Source organism: Pipra filicauda, unplaced genomic scaffold, assembly GCF_003945595.2.
Source record: "Pipra filicauda isolate LSUMZ 115617 unplaced genomic scaffold, ASM394559v2 scaffold52_size3558583_pilon, whole genome shotgun sequence".
NCBI classification, from domain to species: domain Eukaryota; kingdom Metazoa; phylum Chordata; class Aves; order Passeriformes; family Pipridae; genus Pipra; species Pipra filicauda.
The window spans coordinates 898069-917461 of NW_024104676.1; the positions used below are offsets into that span (position 1 = coordinate 898069).

The window sequence follows — 19393 nt, forward strand, 5'->3', positions numbered from 1 at the left end:
ATTTTTTCTTGATTTTTTTTTCTCAAAGCTGTTAACAGTTAGATCTTTCTAGCATCTCTGCACATGGGAAAAATTTTGTAGAAAATACTTGAAATGCATGTCACTATCATTTTCAGAAAGATTTGAAAAGGAAGTACTTTATTTATCAACTAGTAAGGAACTGTACATCTCTTTGGGAGAGGGATCTACACAGAACCTTTACTCAGATTGTTGCAGCTTTTAGTTGAGAAGACAAGTCAATTATAATCTGTTATGTCCTAGGGATCAAGGGTTTAGACAGTGTTACTACAACTTTGGAAAGGACTTGAATTCTGATGGTTTTGCTGAGGCAGAGGGCTACAGCTGTGGTTAATGTGACTTTTGATAGAATCAGGTGGGAAGAGTTGACTGACTGTCATTCAGAGTGGCATTTATTTATAGCACCACTTCAAAAGAAATGAAAACTTTGGAAGAGCTCAGGAAGGAACTAAAAGAACAAGGTTAAGTTAGGAAAATCAGTGGCACATACCACTTTTATTTTTTTCCTGAAAAATTAACTAACTGTACCTTTGATTATGCTCTGCATGTGTTTGCAGTTCTCACCACTGGAAACTGTAATCAGGAGCTCAGATCATCATGTCTCCAAAACTGGTCCCAGAGGAAAAGAAATGTGCTTTGCAGCCCCAACCTCTCAATACTAGTCATTAAAACTTTGTTTTTTCCTTTTCCTGAGAAACATTAGTTGGGCTGCTGTTGGGGGTTGTTCTAAGATCATTGAGCTAAGAGTGACTGTTGCCATTGTGCACAGAAATCTTGGACTGGTATTTTGGTCTAATTATTGGTCCCTTCTGGGTGAACTAGCAAGCACCTACCACAAGGCTGGGACAGCACTGAAGTCCTGTCTGCTCCTTTAGCATGTAGAAAGTTGAACTTCATAAAGAACCCCTGCTATTGTTTAAGATACTGCAGATGTTAAGTGCGTGCTATTTTTTAATTTACATGGTTTATATGCTTTAAAAAGTTACGCAGTTACACAGCTCATGTATCGTTTTGCAGCAAACTGAGATGCTTTTATGCTTAACACAAAACTTACTGCTAACAAAGAGTTCTTGATTTGATTACTATTATGAGCAGCACAAAGCTTGATCACCTTTGGGTATTCCGGAAGTGAGGGAAGGGGAAAAAATCTTTTTAAACTCTGTGAGGAAAATAATTCCAATTTTCAAGCTATACAAATTTTTGTGCTTCTGAGGTGGATTTGGGGCAGCAGAACTCAATTGTAATCATTTGGAATGTTAACATACTGCTTCCATTTGAAACAGGAGAATTCAGTATAGGCTATGGTAAAGCACGCAATACTTCAAGATGCCCTTAAAAAGACTAGGGTAACTTCTGATAATTTTCCATAATGTACCTTATTCTCATGCCGTCAACTTGCCTTCTGATAAATCAGAACTTGAATGATAACAGAGGCATGATACCCGTAGTTTTTCACTACATGGAATATTAAAAGCTCTGGAAACAAGACACGTGCGAGTCCTTTCTTGTCTTTATATATTGGGGTCTACTGGGGTTCATGGGTTATTTGCGACTGAAAAATATTCTTTAAGAATTTTTTTTTGGCTGCTGCTATTTCTGACAGACTGATTAGCAGCTCTTTCAATAGAAGAAATGAATGCCTAAAAGACAAGTTTGTCATAGCAGCTCTATTGAAGATGAATCTATTTTTTTCATCTTCCCTGCGTAAGGGAATCAACTGCTTGTCTAAAACGTCAGCACCATTTCAGAAATTGCCATAATGTTGTACAACCGTAAGTGTAGGAGGTTCTTTCGGTTCTTTAACTTTGTTTAAGATGTTGTGACCCAAGGGACTCCAAACAGTATCTGGCTAGATTCGTTAAGCAGTGCAGAATTTGAAATTGGTTATTTTGCTAAGTATTTCCTTAGGGTGATCTGATCTCCTTGTGTTAGAATACACTAAATGGGCATCCTGATGATGGTGAATATTTTGGCCTAATTTCTGAGTGTACAAATACTCTATAATGCATTATCTGATTCTGCCTCTCTGGAGAGGCCTTTCTTTGAGAAGGATATATTGTTCATAATACAAAATTATTACAAAGCTTTTTTCTTGTTGTGAGAATTCAAATTATAGTGCTGACTTATGCCTTCCTTCTTTTTGAGCAGTTGTTTAGCCAGCTTGGTTGTTCTTGAGACATATGGGCAGAATATCTGCAGAGGAATTGGGGTTTTTTTTGGCTTTTAGTAAAATCTTTGTTGCTAGCAGCCTTCTTGAGATTCCACCTGCACTGCTAGTTTGTTGTGAACTGTCTTGTAACAAATAAGTATTCATAAAGCACAGAAGCACGTTAAAGTATTCCTCCTGAATTATTGCTTTTATCTCAATGATCCAGACTCTCCTTTTCCTGAAAGATTATACTTTAAATAAAAGGTCTTGGATTGGGTAAGGGGAATGACTTACGTACTGGAATACTTAAATACTTTTGAATGTGAAGTTTACAGGCTTCTCTATTTTTGCCAATAGGGTGCTAAAACAGAAAGTGCAACTCCAGTTGTGGAAGCTTCTGCAAGTGCCCTTAAAAAAACTGAGCTTCCAGTTATACCAGAAATGAAAGTTTACTCTGAAGGACGCACAAGAATAGGGTATGTATGGACAAAACTTGAAAACAGTGGTCTGCAACTGGGTAAAAGGGTTGGGGGTGGAACCTGACCCCACAACCAAAACCTGTTTTACTCTTGGGACATCTACATGGTGGAACAGGCTGCACAGAGAGGCTGTGAAGTCTCTGTCCTTGAAAGTTTTTGGGATCTAACTGGGCAGCCTGGTCTGACCTCACAGCTGACCCTGACTGGAGGAAGAGGTTGAACTGGAGACCACCTGAGTATCTTCTGACCTGAATGACCCTATGATTCCAGGTTAAAGAGTAAACAGCTGCAAAAAACAGACTTGCCAAACCTTTTAATGGCTCTGTATTGTTCAGTCTCACAGGCTTCTCCTTTTCAATTGGGTTTCTAAGTTGTTTGACTGTGATATGCTGTGTAAATGAACTGGTATCGGCAGTAGAATTTTGTGGATACTTTTTCTATATTTGCCTTTTGGAGACTCGACTATAAAGTCAATTCTGAGAAAACCACTGTATTGCATGTCTTAACCTTACTCTTCTTCAGTCTTAAGTTAATTTTCAGTTCTTTTCCTGTGGGATGATGTGAATATGTCAGGGGGAGTAAAATTTTTTGGTTAAACATGGCATCTCTGAGAAGAGTCTAGTTCTCTAGTAAAGCATATGGGGGAAAAATTCAGAATTTGAAAGTGTGTATAAGTAAATGACTGTATGCCACATGATGCTTTCATTATTCTTTCTGGCTAAAATATCTTGCCTATAGAACTTAAGGTGAGAGAGTTGATATCTTCTGGATCTTTCCATTTTTCCTGATTTAATCTCAGGAAATACACCTGTTATCTTTAACTATGCAATCAATATATCCAGATCATATAAGTCAGAAATGTTAATATCTTAAATCCCTTTTTCAAATTAGACAAAAGGAGATAATTCAAGGGGTATATGCACCACAAGACCTCTACGTTTTTCCTCCAGCTAGAGTTGGGGAAACATGTACATTAAAGGTCAACTTACGGAATAATTCGCTTAAAACACATGTGGTAAGTTTGACAGACTTTATCTTAAACAGATAGTTCATTTGCACTGTTTCTTGTTTTTTGTTTTCCTTTATTCTTCACAAAGATTGCAGTAGTACAAGTCTTAGTTTGTTAGTTTCAAAGGCCAATACTTGAAGAATTTTAGTCTCCTGCAATTTTTCTCTTTTGTGACTGAATAACTGAATTTATTTGTAATATGTTTACAACTGAAAAAATAATATAGGCTTGTTATTATTCTGATATAGTGATTTCATTTCTTAACTTCATTAAAATACGGAGATAAGAATTTTTTTTCTTTTCACAAGTGTGGGCATTCTTTATTTTTACACCACGGGTCTGTGTACGACTGTATTTGTGAGTGACTTGATTTATCTTAAGCATGTCATAAATTGAATATGATAGGCATATATATAGTGCACTTTTAAGCATTTCATATTAAATTACAGCTGGAATTTTTAAGTCCCAGAGAGCCTTTCTACATCAAGCACTTGAAATACTCTCTAAGGTGAGTGATGCATATGCTAACATTCTCTCTCTCCTAACAAAAAAATTAACCAAGTAATTCAGTAAGATAAATATCTTATGTATATATACAGTGCTAAGATGTAGATAAAAATATTCTTGCTGTCTAGGTAAAGGGTTGGGCTTTTTTGTTGCCTTTTCTTTAGTTAAGTTTTGGGATTTTGTGTGAGGGTTTTTTGTTGGTTTTTTTTTTCTTGCCAAGCTGTACTCTCTAATCTTGGTTAGAAGCAGAACGAGACCACATAGTTATTTCTGCATCTGCCAATTTCTTCCCTGCAAATTGTTTCTAACAGTGCTGCTGCTTTTAATGTTAAGCTTAATGCTTCATGTAACCATTTGGCATGCTGTGCACAATCAAGTCATTCCTTCCATTTATACTTTCTGCACAACAGACCAAGCAAATTGCCTTCATCATGCTTCTAATTTGACAAACCTGCAGAGCTGCATCAAAGACTCTCTGCAAATACAAGGTTTGAGCAGCCAGTGGAATTGCCTGGTCATACCAAGTATTTCAGCATTTTACCTGCATAAAAGAAATTTTCGAGTTGGTGGTAACAATCCCTGAAAATAAACCCAGTCATCTGTGGAGTTCATTACAGCAAGTATTTGACAGTAGTATTAGTCATCTCTTCCAGAAGTATAGCATCTCACATGCTTATCTGCAACAGTGGGATTGTCAGGAAGGCAGAAATGCAACCATTTCATTAGAAGTTTTACAGCATACATTCTCAGTGTTTGGACAGGGTCCCCATTTTAAACACAGGGAAACTAGGAGTATACGGGACAAAAATTGGGAGCAAAATTCTAAATGGAGCTAGGTATTCTGACTCCTAATCTGCTTGGCATTTACTATAAAGACAGGGCTGTGGTGGTGTTAGCCAAAGGTATTCAAGGTATTCTTAAGGCCACTTATCAATGCAAATTGTTGTAACTCCACTTAGGCATGTGTTCCAGTGTTTTTATTTAACTGTCATTTTTTAAAAATATTTCACATGAGATGGCACAGAAGGGTTTTTTTATGGAGGTAGTGACCAAGATAAAATCTATCCAAATGAAGATAACTAGCTAGATCTGGGTCTGTACAGCTGAAGACAAAGGGCAGGATAACTTGATTTTGTCATCCTTGACAAAAAGATGAGTAACTTCACTGGAAGACACTCTGATATTTCAACACTGTTCTTGAGAAATGCTGTAAAAGCTATTTGGTGTATTTTCTGTAAGAAATTATGAACTCCTACTGCATTTTTCTAAAGTAAACTTAACAAGTTTAAAAGTCACTCTACCTTTTTTTTTTTTTCTAATAACTTTGGCTGTTTTTTCTTTGGTTGTAAATACTGGCCTTTCCTAGCTTTTTAAAAAATAACTTCTCTGAAGTCAACATATAGCACTCTGAAGAAACTCTCCCATTTACGAGCATAAAGCACAGAATTACTTGACTTGGATAGATGCTTTTAAATAAGTGTTAAAAGTGTTTTAAATGGCTTTTGTTTGAGAACAGCGTCAAGGAGGCTATTAAGAGCCAATGTTAACTGTTTCCTTCTAAACTAGATCCTTCTGAATTTGGACATCATATGAAGTAATGTTCAAAACTAACTGGATAAGAAAACTGCAGGAACTTGAAATGTTAGTCTGTAAATAAGAATGTAAAAATGGAAAGTACCACCTACCTATATGTTTTTTACCAAGAATGTGTTAGGTATTAAACATGGTCTGTTGCATGCTCTTAATTTTGAGGTCCAAATTTGAAAGCAATCCTGTGTAATCAAGTTTTACATCTGGATAATAGAGCTGCAAGTTTGTATTTAATATCGAGTCTGACCTTCAGAAGTTGTTGGTACAGTGATTTGCCAGTTCTTCAGTTGGTTATGTCATCACAAGTACCAACACATAGCACTGCTACAGAATTTTGTCTTGCGTCTATTTTTTTTTTTTACTTTTAATAAGATGGCTCCTAAATGATACAAACGTATGGATGAAACATGAAAAAACACTGGACTTTTAAAAAAGTGTTTGGCTAAGTTGGCTAACTACCAAGTTGTTATGCCTATTTAAAAAAAGTTTGAAAACAAAGGTGTTTCTATTGTATTGCTTTCAGAAACCATCTGAAATAAGTTGATTACAGGGTAGCATATATTTTAGATAATAGTAAAGGTAGAACTGTTTGTTTGGAGGTTTTTTTCTTCACTAATGATTTTTGTTTCCTATAGCTATCCTTCTGGGTGTCAGGGGTCACTATTCATTGATGAGCCATCTGGTTACTATGGCTTAGATAGTGCTTACCCGTGTTGTTCCTTTTCAGCTTACCTACTGCAGTGTTTAGTTTGTCTATTAAACAGGCTTCAGACATGCCTGACTTTTCAGAAACACCACTTGAAACTGGTGCAACAACCTGTAGAGGCCATACAGTATTCAAAGACTAATTGAGTCGCAGGCATAATGGGAAGTTTGAAACAAGATAAAAAGGTTTTTTTTTAATAAGAGAAAAAGAATTAATTGCAGGGTAATTCTACTTGTCCTGATGCTTTTCTTGAGTAGTTTCTAGCTACTCTACTTGAGAAAAATGCTCCAGGTTGCTTCGTTTCTAAGAACATTTATGCTATGTAGTAACCCAAAGAGCTGTTGTATCTGGAATCTGAGCTTTCTAGTTTTTTTAGCTGAAGAAAATGAAAATAGCATCTTTCCCTTTGGATTAGGAAGCAAGTGTGGTGAGTCTTATCTCAGTTGTTAGAAATCAACTGACTGCTACAAAACAGACTATGTAATGTCTGACTACTTCTGCTTTTACGGAAGAATGATAATGTGTTTAGCACTTAACAAATGGACACCTGAGTTTAGAGGTCAAGAGGAATTTAATATAGCTGTCATGTGCTAAGAAACTGCTCTGCCTTGAGTACCACTGAGGTCATATAGTACATAATCTAGAAATAAATATTTGACAGCCAGATGTGGCCATATCTTAAAAACAGTAATACATAACTTACTGTTGAGTTTTTGGTAGTGTAAGTTTGAGTTTGGTCATGTTGTTCTTTTGAAGTGGTATGTAGTATGTAAGGAAGCATACATATATTATTATATATAGACTTCTGCAGCTCTCCTGGCTTTCTACTGAATTTACTTTTATTTTTGTGAATTCTTAGGTGGCCTAGTTATATGCAGCTTCAGACTCTATTCCTAGTAAAATTTGTGTTTTCTAACATAATGCATGTTACAGATTAAGTAGTCGTACTGATGTTCTTCACTTAAAAAAATGGATTTCTTAAAAATAAGCTGAATAAGTATCTTCAACCTGTATATTGTAGATGGAGAAAGAGACAAAACCTGCCAGATTTGTTATACAACACTTGGCAATCAAGTATGAGACATGAAACTGTGATCTGGTTGTATTCCTTTGGTACACTGTTGATTGTGGTTCAGTACAACATATTTAGTGCTTTCTTTCTGTATTAACCTGATTGAAAAAAATACAGTACCTTCATTCTGAAGGTGTGTATTCTTAGTTGATTGACCAGGATCTGGTAAAAAAAAAAAGAAAATTTAAAAACAAAACAAACAAAACAACCCCCAAACAACAAAGAAGAAAACAAAATACATTTACTACTGTGCCTCTTTTACCACTAAGGGTGGTACTAGCAAATAAGGATTGTATGTAGGGCCAGTATTATGATTTTCAAATGTAGATGGTTAAGAACACAGACTGACTATGATAGGTTGAATTGGTGTAGAGAAAAGGAATATGAAAAGGTAGGAACAAAACGAGAAAAAGCAGGGGATATAAGCACATTCCAGAGGGCTTTAAGGAGAGAAAACTGAAAGTACAGTAAAAGCAAACAAAGCTTTCTTTTCTTTTTCTACTAAGTGATGCTGTTCATTTTTCCTTGTTCCAGTATGTGCCCGTTACTGTTACCTGTCTCTTAGTGCTGGATATTTCTATTGCATGCCATGGAATCCAATTGGCTGCCACTCAACTTTTCCAACTTACTGCTTGTACAGCTTATATTTTTAAATTATTCAGTCTAGGCTTTTGACAGTTGACAGAGCGACCCATTACATTTGGTATGTTTTTATGCAATCTGAGTAGAAGAGGAATTATATAAACTAAAAAGGTGTAAAAATGTCTAAAACACTCTTTGAGGATGGGTATATTGATTTGCAATGATTCAGCAAAATATTTCTTAATGTGGAGGCAATTAAAGTAATGGAAAGTACTTTAGTATCTTCAAATATGTGGAATTCAAAACACGAATTGAAAATTTTAAGTGTATTTGAAACATGATTTTTCAAGGGAAGAAATGCAGTAATTATGCTCTAAGTATAGTTTACAGACTGGCAATATTATTGCAAAGACCAAACTCATTCAGGTAAACTAGCAACAGTAAAGTGTTGTAGTACTTTGTATAATCAGTAGGAAAAAATGACCTTTATGATCAAAGTCCCTCAGAGGAAAAATAAATAATTAAATCTATAAAAATAAACTTGATGATCCAGTGCACATCTCATACACCGTTTTGGTGAAAATGAAAAGTAGACAGGAATTTGTCTGTCTGTTAGGATTAACTCATTAATTAATAACGAATATGCCCATAATTGCCTTTTTGCAGATCCCATCATTACATCAATGTGCCAGTCCAGTTCAAGCCAAAGGCAGAAGGAATATTTGAAGATCTCTTCGTTGTGCTGACGATGGAATATGGCCCAGTTAATATTCGGCTACGTGGTAAAGCTATTCCAAAAAAATAGTCAGAAGAATTTTATAAGTGTTTATAAGAATTTATAACAGTTTATACCACTTAAGATATTCAAAGGTTTGCTACTATATTTCTGTACTAATGTCCTACTTGTTTTGCCCTGTGATGCTGCTTTGATGGAAAGAATTCTGTAAGATAAATGATGGTGCTTGTTTTACAAATCTGTTTTCATAGTAAAAATATTGAGAAATAACATTGTATGTTTTAAAGTTATAATTTTCTAATTTATGTTTCTGCACTTTTGATGAAAATGGAAGTTTTCTATTTTTGCATTTATTGGGAATAGCTAGATACTGATATATTTTATTTTAAGCATTGTAAATACAGAAATAAAATCTATGTGTAAACAGTTGATTCTACCTGATTTCTGTTTTTGTTTAGAGGATTCTTTGCTGAGGGTAAGGGATCAAGCTGCCTACTCTTAGTGCTAATTTTTTGTTGGGGCTTTGGGGGAGCAGGGGGAGGAATTGCAGTACAGAAGCTGACCTGTTAATATTGTGTTTCCATCTTGTGACACTGGGACCAGATCAATGATCTGACAGTCAGCCCCTAGCTTTTTACACAGTTCATTGTGAAAACAGTGTAAATTTTAACATGAGCAGTACTGCCTTCAGCCCTCCAGAGTGGTGCATCTTACTCAGTGTTCTGTCTCTTAACAGTCACAAAAAGATGTTCCTTTGGAAGATGACATAAGCCTGGCTGCTTACTGGTTCAATTCCATTTCCTCAGCATCTTCAATCATTGGATTAGGAATGGGAGGTAGAATCCCACCTATCCCTTTTTTCCATTTATTGACCTGTTTTTGAAATTACCTGTTCACATTTTTTAACCCTTTTGATACTCTGTTTCCACAACTTCATGTGGAAGCAAGCTCTGAAAGTTTACTGTATACTCTTTTGACAAAATTTTTGTTCTATGATAAACTGGCTTATTTCTAATTTTGTTAAGTACTCTCCAGTTCGTAAATTGTCATCATCATGGCTGGGCTTCGCGAACGAAGATTTGGGAAGGCTCTATCCACATTTGCTACAGGCATGCTGGTGGCTTATGAGGCCAATATGTGACAGACATATCCGATTGCAAAAGGCACAGCAGAAAGATTCCTTAGATGGTGTATTCTGCAATACACGGTTCATTCTGTGTTGCCTTTTTTCCTCGAGAGTGATCCTGCGTGTGTTCTCAAAGGAGACAGCTGCGTTATAGATGGTGTGTCTCCAGGCCTCCCGATTGGAGGCCAGAGTAGACCAGTTATGTTGATCAACGTGGCCAGGGCTGAGATGTTGTTTCAGGGAGTCCTTGTATCTTTTTTTCGGGGCTCCTCTCATGCGGCAGCCAGTGGCAAGCTCACCATAAAGCAAGATCTTAGGGAGGCAGTGGTCCTTCATCCTGGAGACGTGCCCTGCCCAGCGCAGCTGTCTTCTCATCAGCATGGCCTCTATACTTGTGACTGCTGCTTGCTCTAGAACAGATATGGCATAATAAACACTTGAAGAAAAGTATCAAGATCAGTGTTTACAGAGCCATAGTGCTGTCTACTCTCCTGTATGGTTCCGAATCATGGGTCATCTACTGCCACCACCTGCGTCTCCTAGAACGCTTCCATCAACGCTGTCTCTGTAAATTGTTGGAGTCATTGAACAACAGTTCCACAATCACCTTACCCATTGTTACCATGTCACAGAATCACAGAATAGTTTGGGTTGGAAGGGACCTTTAAAGGTTGTCTAGTACCAACCCCCTTGCCATGGACAGGAACATCTTCAACTAGACCAGGTTGCTCAGAGCCCCATCCAATCTGACCTTAAATGTTGTTTCCAGGAATAGGATGTCTTCACTGCTCTGGGCAACGTGTTCCCAGGACACAATTGGCTTTCTGGGCTGCAAGTGCACATTGGTTCATGTCCAATCTCTTATCCACCAGCACCCTCAAGCCCTTCTCAGCAGGGCTGCTCGATCTGCTCATCCCCCAGCCCGTGTTGATACTGGGGGTTGCCTTGACTGAGGCGCAGCACCTTGCGCTTGGTCTTGTTGAACTTCATGAGGTTCCCATAGGCCCACTTCTCAAGCTTGTCCAGGTCCCTCTGGATGGCATCCCATCCTTCAGATGTGTCAACCACACCACTAAACTTTGTGTCATCTGCAAATTTGCTGAGGGTGCACTTGATCCCTTCATTCACGTCATTAATGAAGATATTAAATAACACTGCTCCCAGTACAGATCCCTGAGGGACACCACTTGTCACTGGTGTCCATTGGAACTCTCAGCTGTTGACCACTCCCCTCTGAATGTGACTGTCCAACCAATTCCCTATCCACCAGACAGTCCACCCATTGATTGAATCCATCTCTCTAGTTTAGAGAGAAGGATGTTGTGGGGGACCGTATCAAAGCTTTATAGAAGTCCAGATAAATGACATCTGTAGCCCTTCCCATGTCCACTGATGTGGTCACTCCATCATAAAAGGCCACTAGGTTGGTCAGGCAGAACTTTCCCCTGGTGAAGCTGTGCTGGCTGTCCCAAGTCACCTCCTTGTCCTCCATGTGCCTTAGCAGAGCTTCTAGGAGAATCTGTTCCATGATCTTCCCAGGCACAGAGCTCAGGCTGACAGGTCAGTAGTTCCTGGGATCCTCCTTTTTACACTTTTAAAAAAATGGGTGCAGTGTTTCCCTGTTAGCAATCACCTGGGACTTCACCATCACGACTTTTTAAATATCATGTCCTTTACACCCTGCAGTGCTGTCTGCTATTTTATTTTTGTAGCATGGAGCTTCACGTCCGAAATTGCTTTAAGCTAGAAATGTAGCTTTTTGACAGCATAGTTCTGTCATAGTTTATGTACCTTATTTCTTTCTTCAGGTTGGTAAAAGTGTGAGCGAAATTCATTTTGGTAGGAGGTTGGTTGTTTAACAGCATTTTCAAACAAGTGAAATTTGAAAAAACGGGAAGGAAAAACTTGAAGTACCCTTCTCATTGCCTTTGATATATGCCATCAGTATTTAGAAGTACATGAACGCTACTGTTTCTTTATAAAACCTCGTTTCTCAGCAGTCTGGAAACCAGGAAGGGAAGATTTATTAAAAGGAATTAAACTAGAGAAGTCTTGCCACCTCCTTATTCTCCCAACATGTAAACTCCTGTCTATGAGATCCTGTTACCATGTTCCTCTTTCTCTCTTTCTGCCAGATGTTGCTTGCATATTTCTTCAGTTGATGTGTACTTCTGAATAGAGAATTGGAATAAAGTGAACCTTCTATCTGCTGCTTCACCTTGACAGGCTTGGCTGCTTCATTTGAGAAAGACTTTAGTTACAAAAGCCTATGTTTGTGCAGTTTTAGAAGCACAATCAGAAGTCTTTTTCAAAACTGCAAAAAAGACTGATCTGCCTTTAAATTACAATAAGAAACCCTAAGTTTGGATAATTATGTATTTATTCTAGATTCAGAATTGTCTTTGTGTGCTGTTCCTATAGCAGACCTGATATCTTGGACTCTGTACACACTTATTATGGGCTTTTCTTGAGATGAGAAGAACTGGGAGGAATGCTTATGCGTTTTTTCCTGTATTGCCACCTGGACTGGATGTGAGAGAGGAAAAGGATGCAGGATGTGCTGCTCTGGATACTCTGGTGAACTGTGCTTGTGTGCACAGATGTGTAAGTATATGTATGGGTGAAACACATTTAGAAGAACAAGTATGAACAAATGATCTGCCCTCGTTATCCGAGAGAATCCTGATTTGCAGGTGATGGTAAATATTTTGGCATCTATATGCAGCCCAGTGTGCTTGTTTTACTCCTAATAACAATGACTTCCTTTGCAGTGTGAAGTGGAAGTTGCAGACTTGTAATTCTATATCCAGATGTAGTGCTGGAGAAGATCCGTAGAGCATTTGTACCAGCAGTTGTTTTGGCTATTTGAAATATTTTGCCATACTTGTATTTATAAGACAAATCAAAATGTAAGAAGGATAGGTAATCTTTTAATATTTTAACTCTTCTACTCCTCGGGCTGCTGTTACACAAATATTAAAAAGAAGTTTGTATTAGTACTACATGATGGGTAATTAACCAAGAAGAATAATTCTGCTGAAGAATAAATTGTGCGTGACTCCCCCTCTTCCCCCCAGTTTAAGTACCCCAATACTATTTTGGTACGATTACAACCATCGCTGAATGTATTTGCAATAATTGCCATCTCAAGACTTGACTTTGGCATGTAAGGAAATTTTCTCTTGGAAAATATATACTCTAGCATGTGCAATGCAAACTCAAGCCCAAGTCTGATATACAAATGATTTGCCAGTTCTGGATAAAGTCTTTAACCAGTAATGAAGGTGCAAGAGCTAGAGCATAGCCAATGTATTTTTAGTTACAGAATGGAAACATCAGTGGGACTTCAAAAGTCTTGAGGAAGTCATTTCAAACTGGTTCCATTCCCAGTCCATAAACTGAGACTGCTTCCTTTCCCCATAGTTGCTTTATTTATATAGTAAATTCTTGTAGTCAAGATGACCTTGCTGTGAGTTGTCCAGTGCTTACTACAAAGAAGTCCTGATTTCTGTCTCTACATCTTTTAGGGATACAGAAAAATAGAACAATTCTGACCAGTTTTCCAAGACTGCAGGTTTGATTAAGAGTTTGAACCATAATACTTTTGATAAAATAAGCAGAATTAGTTTTAGGTATAATTCTTCTCTCATTTTGCTCTTTGTCAATTTTGATACTTTTTTCAATTTTGTTGTGTTGTTGGGTACAATCTCTTGTCTCAGACTGGCAAGATTGACTCAAACTTCCCAAGCAGCAAACTTTAAAAAATCCCAAACAAACCTGAAATGATGTCTTTTTAATTACACTCATCTTACTTGTTTTTAACACCAGTCAGAGAGAAAATTAAGAAATAAATTATTTTTAAAAGTTCTTTTAGTGTCTAGCACTGAGGATGTCTTTGTACCTGCTCAACCTAATTGGGATATTACTAATCATAATTATTCAAGAGCTCTGTAAAGTTTTCACATCATTGACTACAAATGGAGTTATAATACATTCTGTACACGTGCTTCAGTGTGTTTTGGAGATTGTTGCCCTGGCATCTGAAACTAATTAGCGTTCAGAAAACTTAGTAAAGGTGCATATCAAGGCCTGGCTGTCTAGAAGAGTATTTTGATCATATAAAAGGTTAAAATGGTAAAGAGAATTTTGTGAGTGTTTTTTGGTGTATAAAGTAAGTTACTGAGGGCAGTGGTGGCTTTTTGAACTAGAGTACTAAATGCTTTGGGGCATTTCTGTTGTAGAAATGCCTGATAAGTGAAATGCTGGTATATTCTTGCTCCTATGATTTGTGGAGGAGGTGGGTAGCTATGGGGTTGATGAAGTTCACTATGAGTTTAGTAGGTAATGTATTTTCTGCAGGTGAAGCATGTCAATTTTCTATATTGCAGCATCTTTGGAAATGAAAGAAGGGATTATGGGAACAAAAGTCCTTGGAAACCAGTCAGAGAGTGGGCAGCTGACCTAAGATCAGTTGTCCCTAGGACTGTTATTCAGTATCCTGACTTTTAGCTATCTTCTACCTTTCTTCCCAAAAAACCTAGATAATAGAACTTTGTGCCTTACTTCTTTCATTGTATAGCATAAATGAAGAATATACATCTTATCAGGAAGACAGGCATGCCTTTTCAAACCTAATGCAATGTGCTGAATCCATAGTAAGAGCAAAACCACCTTACTTGCAGCATAAGAAAGTTAAGACAGAAAATGAAAATTCTTCTTACAATAACATACTGTTTGACCACAAAGCTTTCCTAAGCATATCCTTCAATCCTGCATGCTTTATTTCTACTGTATGATTGTCTGAGGACACTCTTGCATGAGCATTTTTAGATGTAAAATCAGACGGATATAAAGCACTTGGATTAATTTTGTGTAAATACTGTCTCTGAAAACTGGATGCTTGAGTGGCAAGTTTTGGCTCTAGACATTTCCAACGTGGAAATGTTGTTTTGATTTTTGCCCCTTCTCTCTGATTCTAGGAATGTGTTATTTGTAGAGCTGCTCAAGAGCTCAGAGAGTTGCAACTAAATTTTTGTTCTGAATAATCAGCATATTTAGAAAAATTGGCTTTATCTCTATTCCCAAAATTCTTACTGTTTTTTTTTTAATGGGGAGAAGAAAGTCGGTGCTGACAAGATGAAGCTTTTAATGTATAAATACCACTTAAAAGCATGGAATTTTAAAATATAAGACACTTTGTAAAGCACTCTTAATATTTTTCTTGATTAGCGTATTCATTACTGCTATTGTATTACCCAGTTATTCATAATACTAATTCATGTCTTTCTGGCTCAAAATGCTGTATTCTGAAATAGTTTGTCCTTGATTCCAGGGGCAGTTTTTGTCTGGGAATGACATTTTCAGGTATAGCTTTCCTCACAGACTCTCATCCGTAGCCACCTGCCTAAATCTGACAGTTGAGCACCAGCTGGGAGTTATGACCCGGAGAAGCATAAAAGGGCTGGAGTGAGACAAAATGGTCCATCAAGTCCTGCTTGTAAGTCAGGTCTCCAAACATGCATTTTCCACTCTATAAATTAAAAATTAAAATACTAATGGGTGTTCTTTTGTATTCACCCAACAATTGGTTCATTAGGTAGGTATGTACAAAGAGGCTCTGCCTGTCAATGCTGTTTGGCTCTAAAAGGAGGCGAAATCGGTAGGGGTTAGGCTAGTCGTGAAATGCCCCCACCCCTTTTTACCTTCCTTCCATGTTTGTTCTGTAAGGCTGGCGGTAGGTAATACTCATCCTGCATAGAGCTGGTTTTCATTGTGAGTATTCTGTCACTAGTCACAGCTGTCAGGTACGTCAGTCATGTAGTATTGTGGTGGTGTCAGAGACATAATCAGAGAGATTAGGTGGACACAAAGAGCTCTGAATGAGGTGGTAATTGCGTTCAGGGGGAAAAGAGACTTAAAGAAAGAAACTTTCCTTTCTCACAAGATCCATTAAAGAGGTGACAGCTAATATATTAAAGCTGGAACAAGATAATTGTGGTAAGAATCTTTGTGTGTTCTCCCTAAAATGCAATGTGCTCACAATAAATATTCAAATGCTTATTTTGTGTTGTGAATACCAGATAACCATTTACAGTGAAATGCGACCTCTTTCAAAAAGTTTAAATTCATTGCCAAGAATGTTCTAGGAACAGTTATAAAACTCAAAAGGAATATTGGTGCTATACTGAATCACAAAAATGCCATCTTATGAAAGCTTCTTTGCAGGGATTTTCTTCAAATTGGTCTAAGTGGTGGAAAAGAAATACTGAGATGCCAGCCATGGGCTGTGCTCTTCCAGACTTTACTCTCTTTGAGTAGTACTTGAATAGTACTTCTCCCCCTCCTCTCTCTCTTTTTTTTTTTTAACAGACTACTTGAGTATCTGTTTACATTACACTTTTGCTGTATTAATGCCATGCTTCAGAATTGCTACTTACCCTTAAGATCCAGGAATAAACTTCCCTTCCCCTTCCCATTCCCCCTCCTTGTTTCCCTCTCTACCTTCTTCTGAAGCACAAGTGTCTTCACAAGGTGTATAATGGAGCTGTCTTTGGCAACAAAGTCTTTTAAGCACCTGATCAGTGTATCTTGCTTCCTGTATCTACATTTGAGGTCAAGTCCTCTGTCCCCTCGGAACAGGCAGAGATAAATGTTTTGGTGTCCTCTTCATGGTTTGAATGTTTCCCGTAGTACCTCTGGAAGCTCTTTAAAACCTCAGCTATTGTAAGGACTTAGGAAGCTGTTGATCTCTATTCCCTCCTGCTCTTATGCAAGGGCTCACATATTACCGATTTTGATCGTTTGATGTGGGACAGTGGATTCCTAGCCAAGTAGAATGCTAGGAAAAACAGCTTTTGGAATATTATATATTAGCAGAAGAGACATTACATAGACCTTCCTGAGTTAGGAATTAATTCCATTGCTGGTTGTGATTGTGGGAAAATAAGCTTCTGTGACCAAGCCCATGTTCTTTATATTTCCAGTGAACAGCTACATTGATTCCCTGGCATTGCAGAGCTGCTGATATATTGAATGGTTAAACTGAAATCAACAGGACTGCTGAGTATTCTTTATTACCAATGAGTATAAAATTGATAAGTAATGAGTATAAAAGCTGAAAGCAAACACTAATGGTAAAATCAGTCCCACAACAAATTTAAATAGTATCAAACATCATCCATCCGTTGTACCACTTGCCATCAGAAAACACAAAAACCAGTTTAATGTCTGTCCATTAACTTCTTGCTATTTTACTAGAGTTTCTCTATTGACTGAAGTAAAAATCCAGTCTGACAATGTCTCCTCACAGAACTCTCACACCCTTCAATGATGACTGTATAGGTACAAGAATTGCCATATTAGACTCTATTGTGATAAAATTTCATTCAAACCAACACTTTTCCATCTTCTTTTGCAGCACCAAGTTCTAATAAACCTTACAATATATTATGAGGTGGTAGTGAGATAATGGTATTAGAAAATCTTATTTGACTGATTCTTTGTATAAATGAAAGTAGTTTAACATTTCTCGTGGTATTTATAGTGGTTTTCCAAGCCTCATTTTCTTGCCGGCTGTTCTGATTGATACTGAAGTGGGTTGAGAAGAGTCACCTCGAAAGACAGGGAAAGATTTGACACATTTCTATTGTAACAGTCCTACCAGTGCATTTAGGATAGTTGAGCCACCGTGTGTTGGTATAATGGATTGATCAGTTTGATTCTTTTGATACGGGTAAATCACTTTGATGCAGGTTAATTCAGGCTGTGTTTACAGAGGTTACTCTGATCCCTTTTTCAGGCTACTGTATGTGTTTTCAAAGAAAAATACCCAAAACCTTTAGAGAATGAAAACCCATTCCTCCCTATTTACAGAATGGTATTTTTTTCTTTCAAACTGGAAACCTGCAATATAAGTCTTCGGTTTTCATCATAATCCTTTATGAGTTTTAAATCTACTTTTTAAGTTGGCAATTTTAAATGGCTCCTGGTGAGTAGAGCCCTGGTGAGCTTCAAAACCACACACAGTTTCAATGAAGCTGTGTGAACCTGCTTCAGAATCTCTGCAAGTTTTCCAAGCTTTTATGCTCTCGTATGGTTTACAGACAAAAACCTACAGGGGTCCCATTTAAAGCCTCCTAGCAGCTAAAAGATAGAGAAAAAATGGCTTTTAAAAAACCTGAAGTACCCTCTTATGAGTGCATTAAAAGCAATTTTGTTTGCTTTCCACTTTCAAAATGCTTCAAGCTGCCAAAGACGCGATGTTAGAAAATGACTCATGAGTACTAGAGAGAAATAGTCTTTGAAAGTTTGTTCATAGTAAAGGATGATGGCTAGGCAAGTGGAGTTTCTATATTCAGAAGGAAGTATCTTGTGTCCTCATATTGCAGGCTTTTTTTTTTCTTTCTCAATAATCTGTTCTTCAGATGTTCTTCACCTTTATCTTACAGGTTTTCAGCAATTGTGTGAAAATCAGCTCAGAACTTCAATTTATTTGTTCCTGTGATGCTACCGATCAATGTTTGGAGACCAGGACCTACCTACATGGAGAGGGAAGGGAATGCCAAAGCAATGAAGGCTCGTAATTTAACTGACCTGTCAGGTAAATCAGGGTGTGTCACCCTGTTGATTGTCTAACAGTCTGTACTGTAGGGTTTAGGAGATGTTAGTATTGAGTTATATTTCTTTTAAATTTTCATTGCAGTGTTTGCTATTGGAGTGATTTCTTGATTTTCTCTATGGGAAACACTAGGTGCAAAGGCAATGTATTAAAATATCCTTCTCACATTTAAAATGTCCTCCTCACTTTGATATTGCTACAGCTCCTCACAGTTTTCTGTCTCTTGCTCTTCCAGTGTGAATAAAGACAGTGTAGAGTAAGTAGACTTTCTAAAATTCAAGAATGTTTGGACCTTGTGTTCTGTTCTAAGCCTCTCTTGAACAAACATGCTTTCCTTTCTAAATTGTATTATCGAGTCTTAGGGAAAGAAAGTGTTAGGAAAGGTTCATTTAATGGAATCTAGAGATGACAAAACAAATTTTAATGAACTGTTTAGGTTCATTTTCTAATGATTTAAACAGATGTTACTTTTAAGAATCTCTCACAAACCCATGCCTTTTGAGGGCTTACCTTGTGTACTTTATGCTTTCTTCTATGGAGTAAACCAGAATTGTGCATTAGTATCAGAGGGGCGTTTCCCAAGTATGGTGCAAGCTCAGTTTTATTGCAAGTAGAAGTTTTAGAGGTGTAGATTATGTCAATATATACATGATCATCTCAGAATAATTCTACAATATAGTTAAAATCCTATTTTTGTTCTTTGGTAGTCGATTGTACTGGCAATTAAAAAAATGTCTGTCTTGTAAATGTAGCATATTTGATATGAAAAACCGTGGAGGAAAAGGACTAACAACATTAACTT

The 19393-nt window shown here is 37.3% G+C and overlaps 1 protein-coding gene across 3 annotated transcripts in view; it reads left to right on the plus strand.

The window, feature by feature from the left end:
- Positions 1-9289, plus strand: part of CEP192 (centrosomal protein 192) — a 60601-nt gene extending 51312 nt beyond the window's left edge. For all 3 annotated transcript variants that reach the window (XM_027742931.2, XM_039387090.1, XM_027742932.2), the window contains exons 41-44: positions 2525-2643; positions 3538-3661; positions 4105-4163; positions 8779-9289. In XM_027742931.2, the coding sequence (XP_027598732.2) occupies positions 2525-2643; positions 3538-3661; positions 4105-4163; positions 8779-8917 (441 nt within the window). In that variant the 3' untranslated portion in view covers positions 8918-9289. The remainder of the gene's footprint in view (positions 1-2524; positions 2644-3537; positions 3662-4104; positions 4164-8778) is intronic.
- Positions 9290-19393: the final 10104 nt, after the last annotated feature.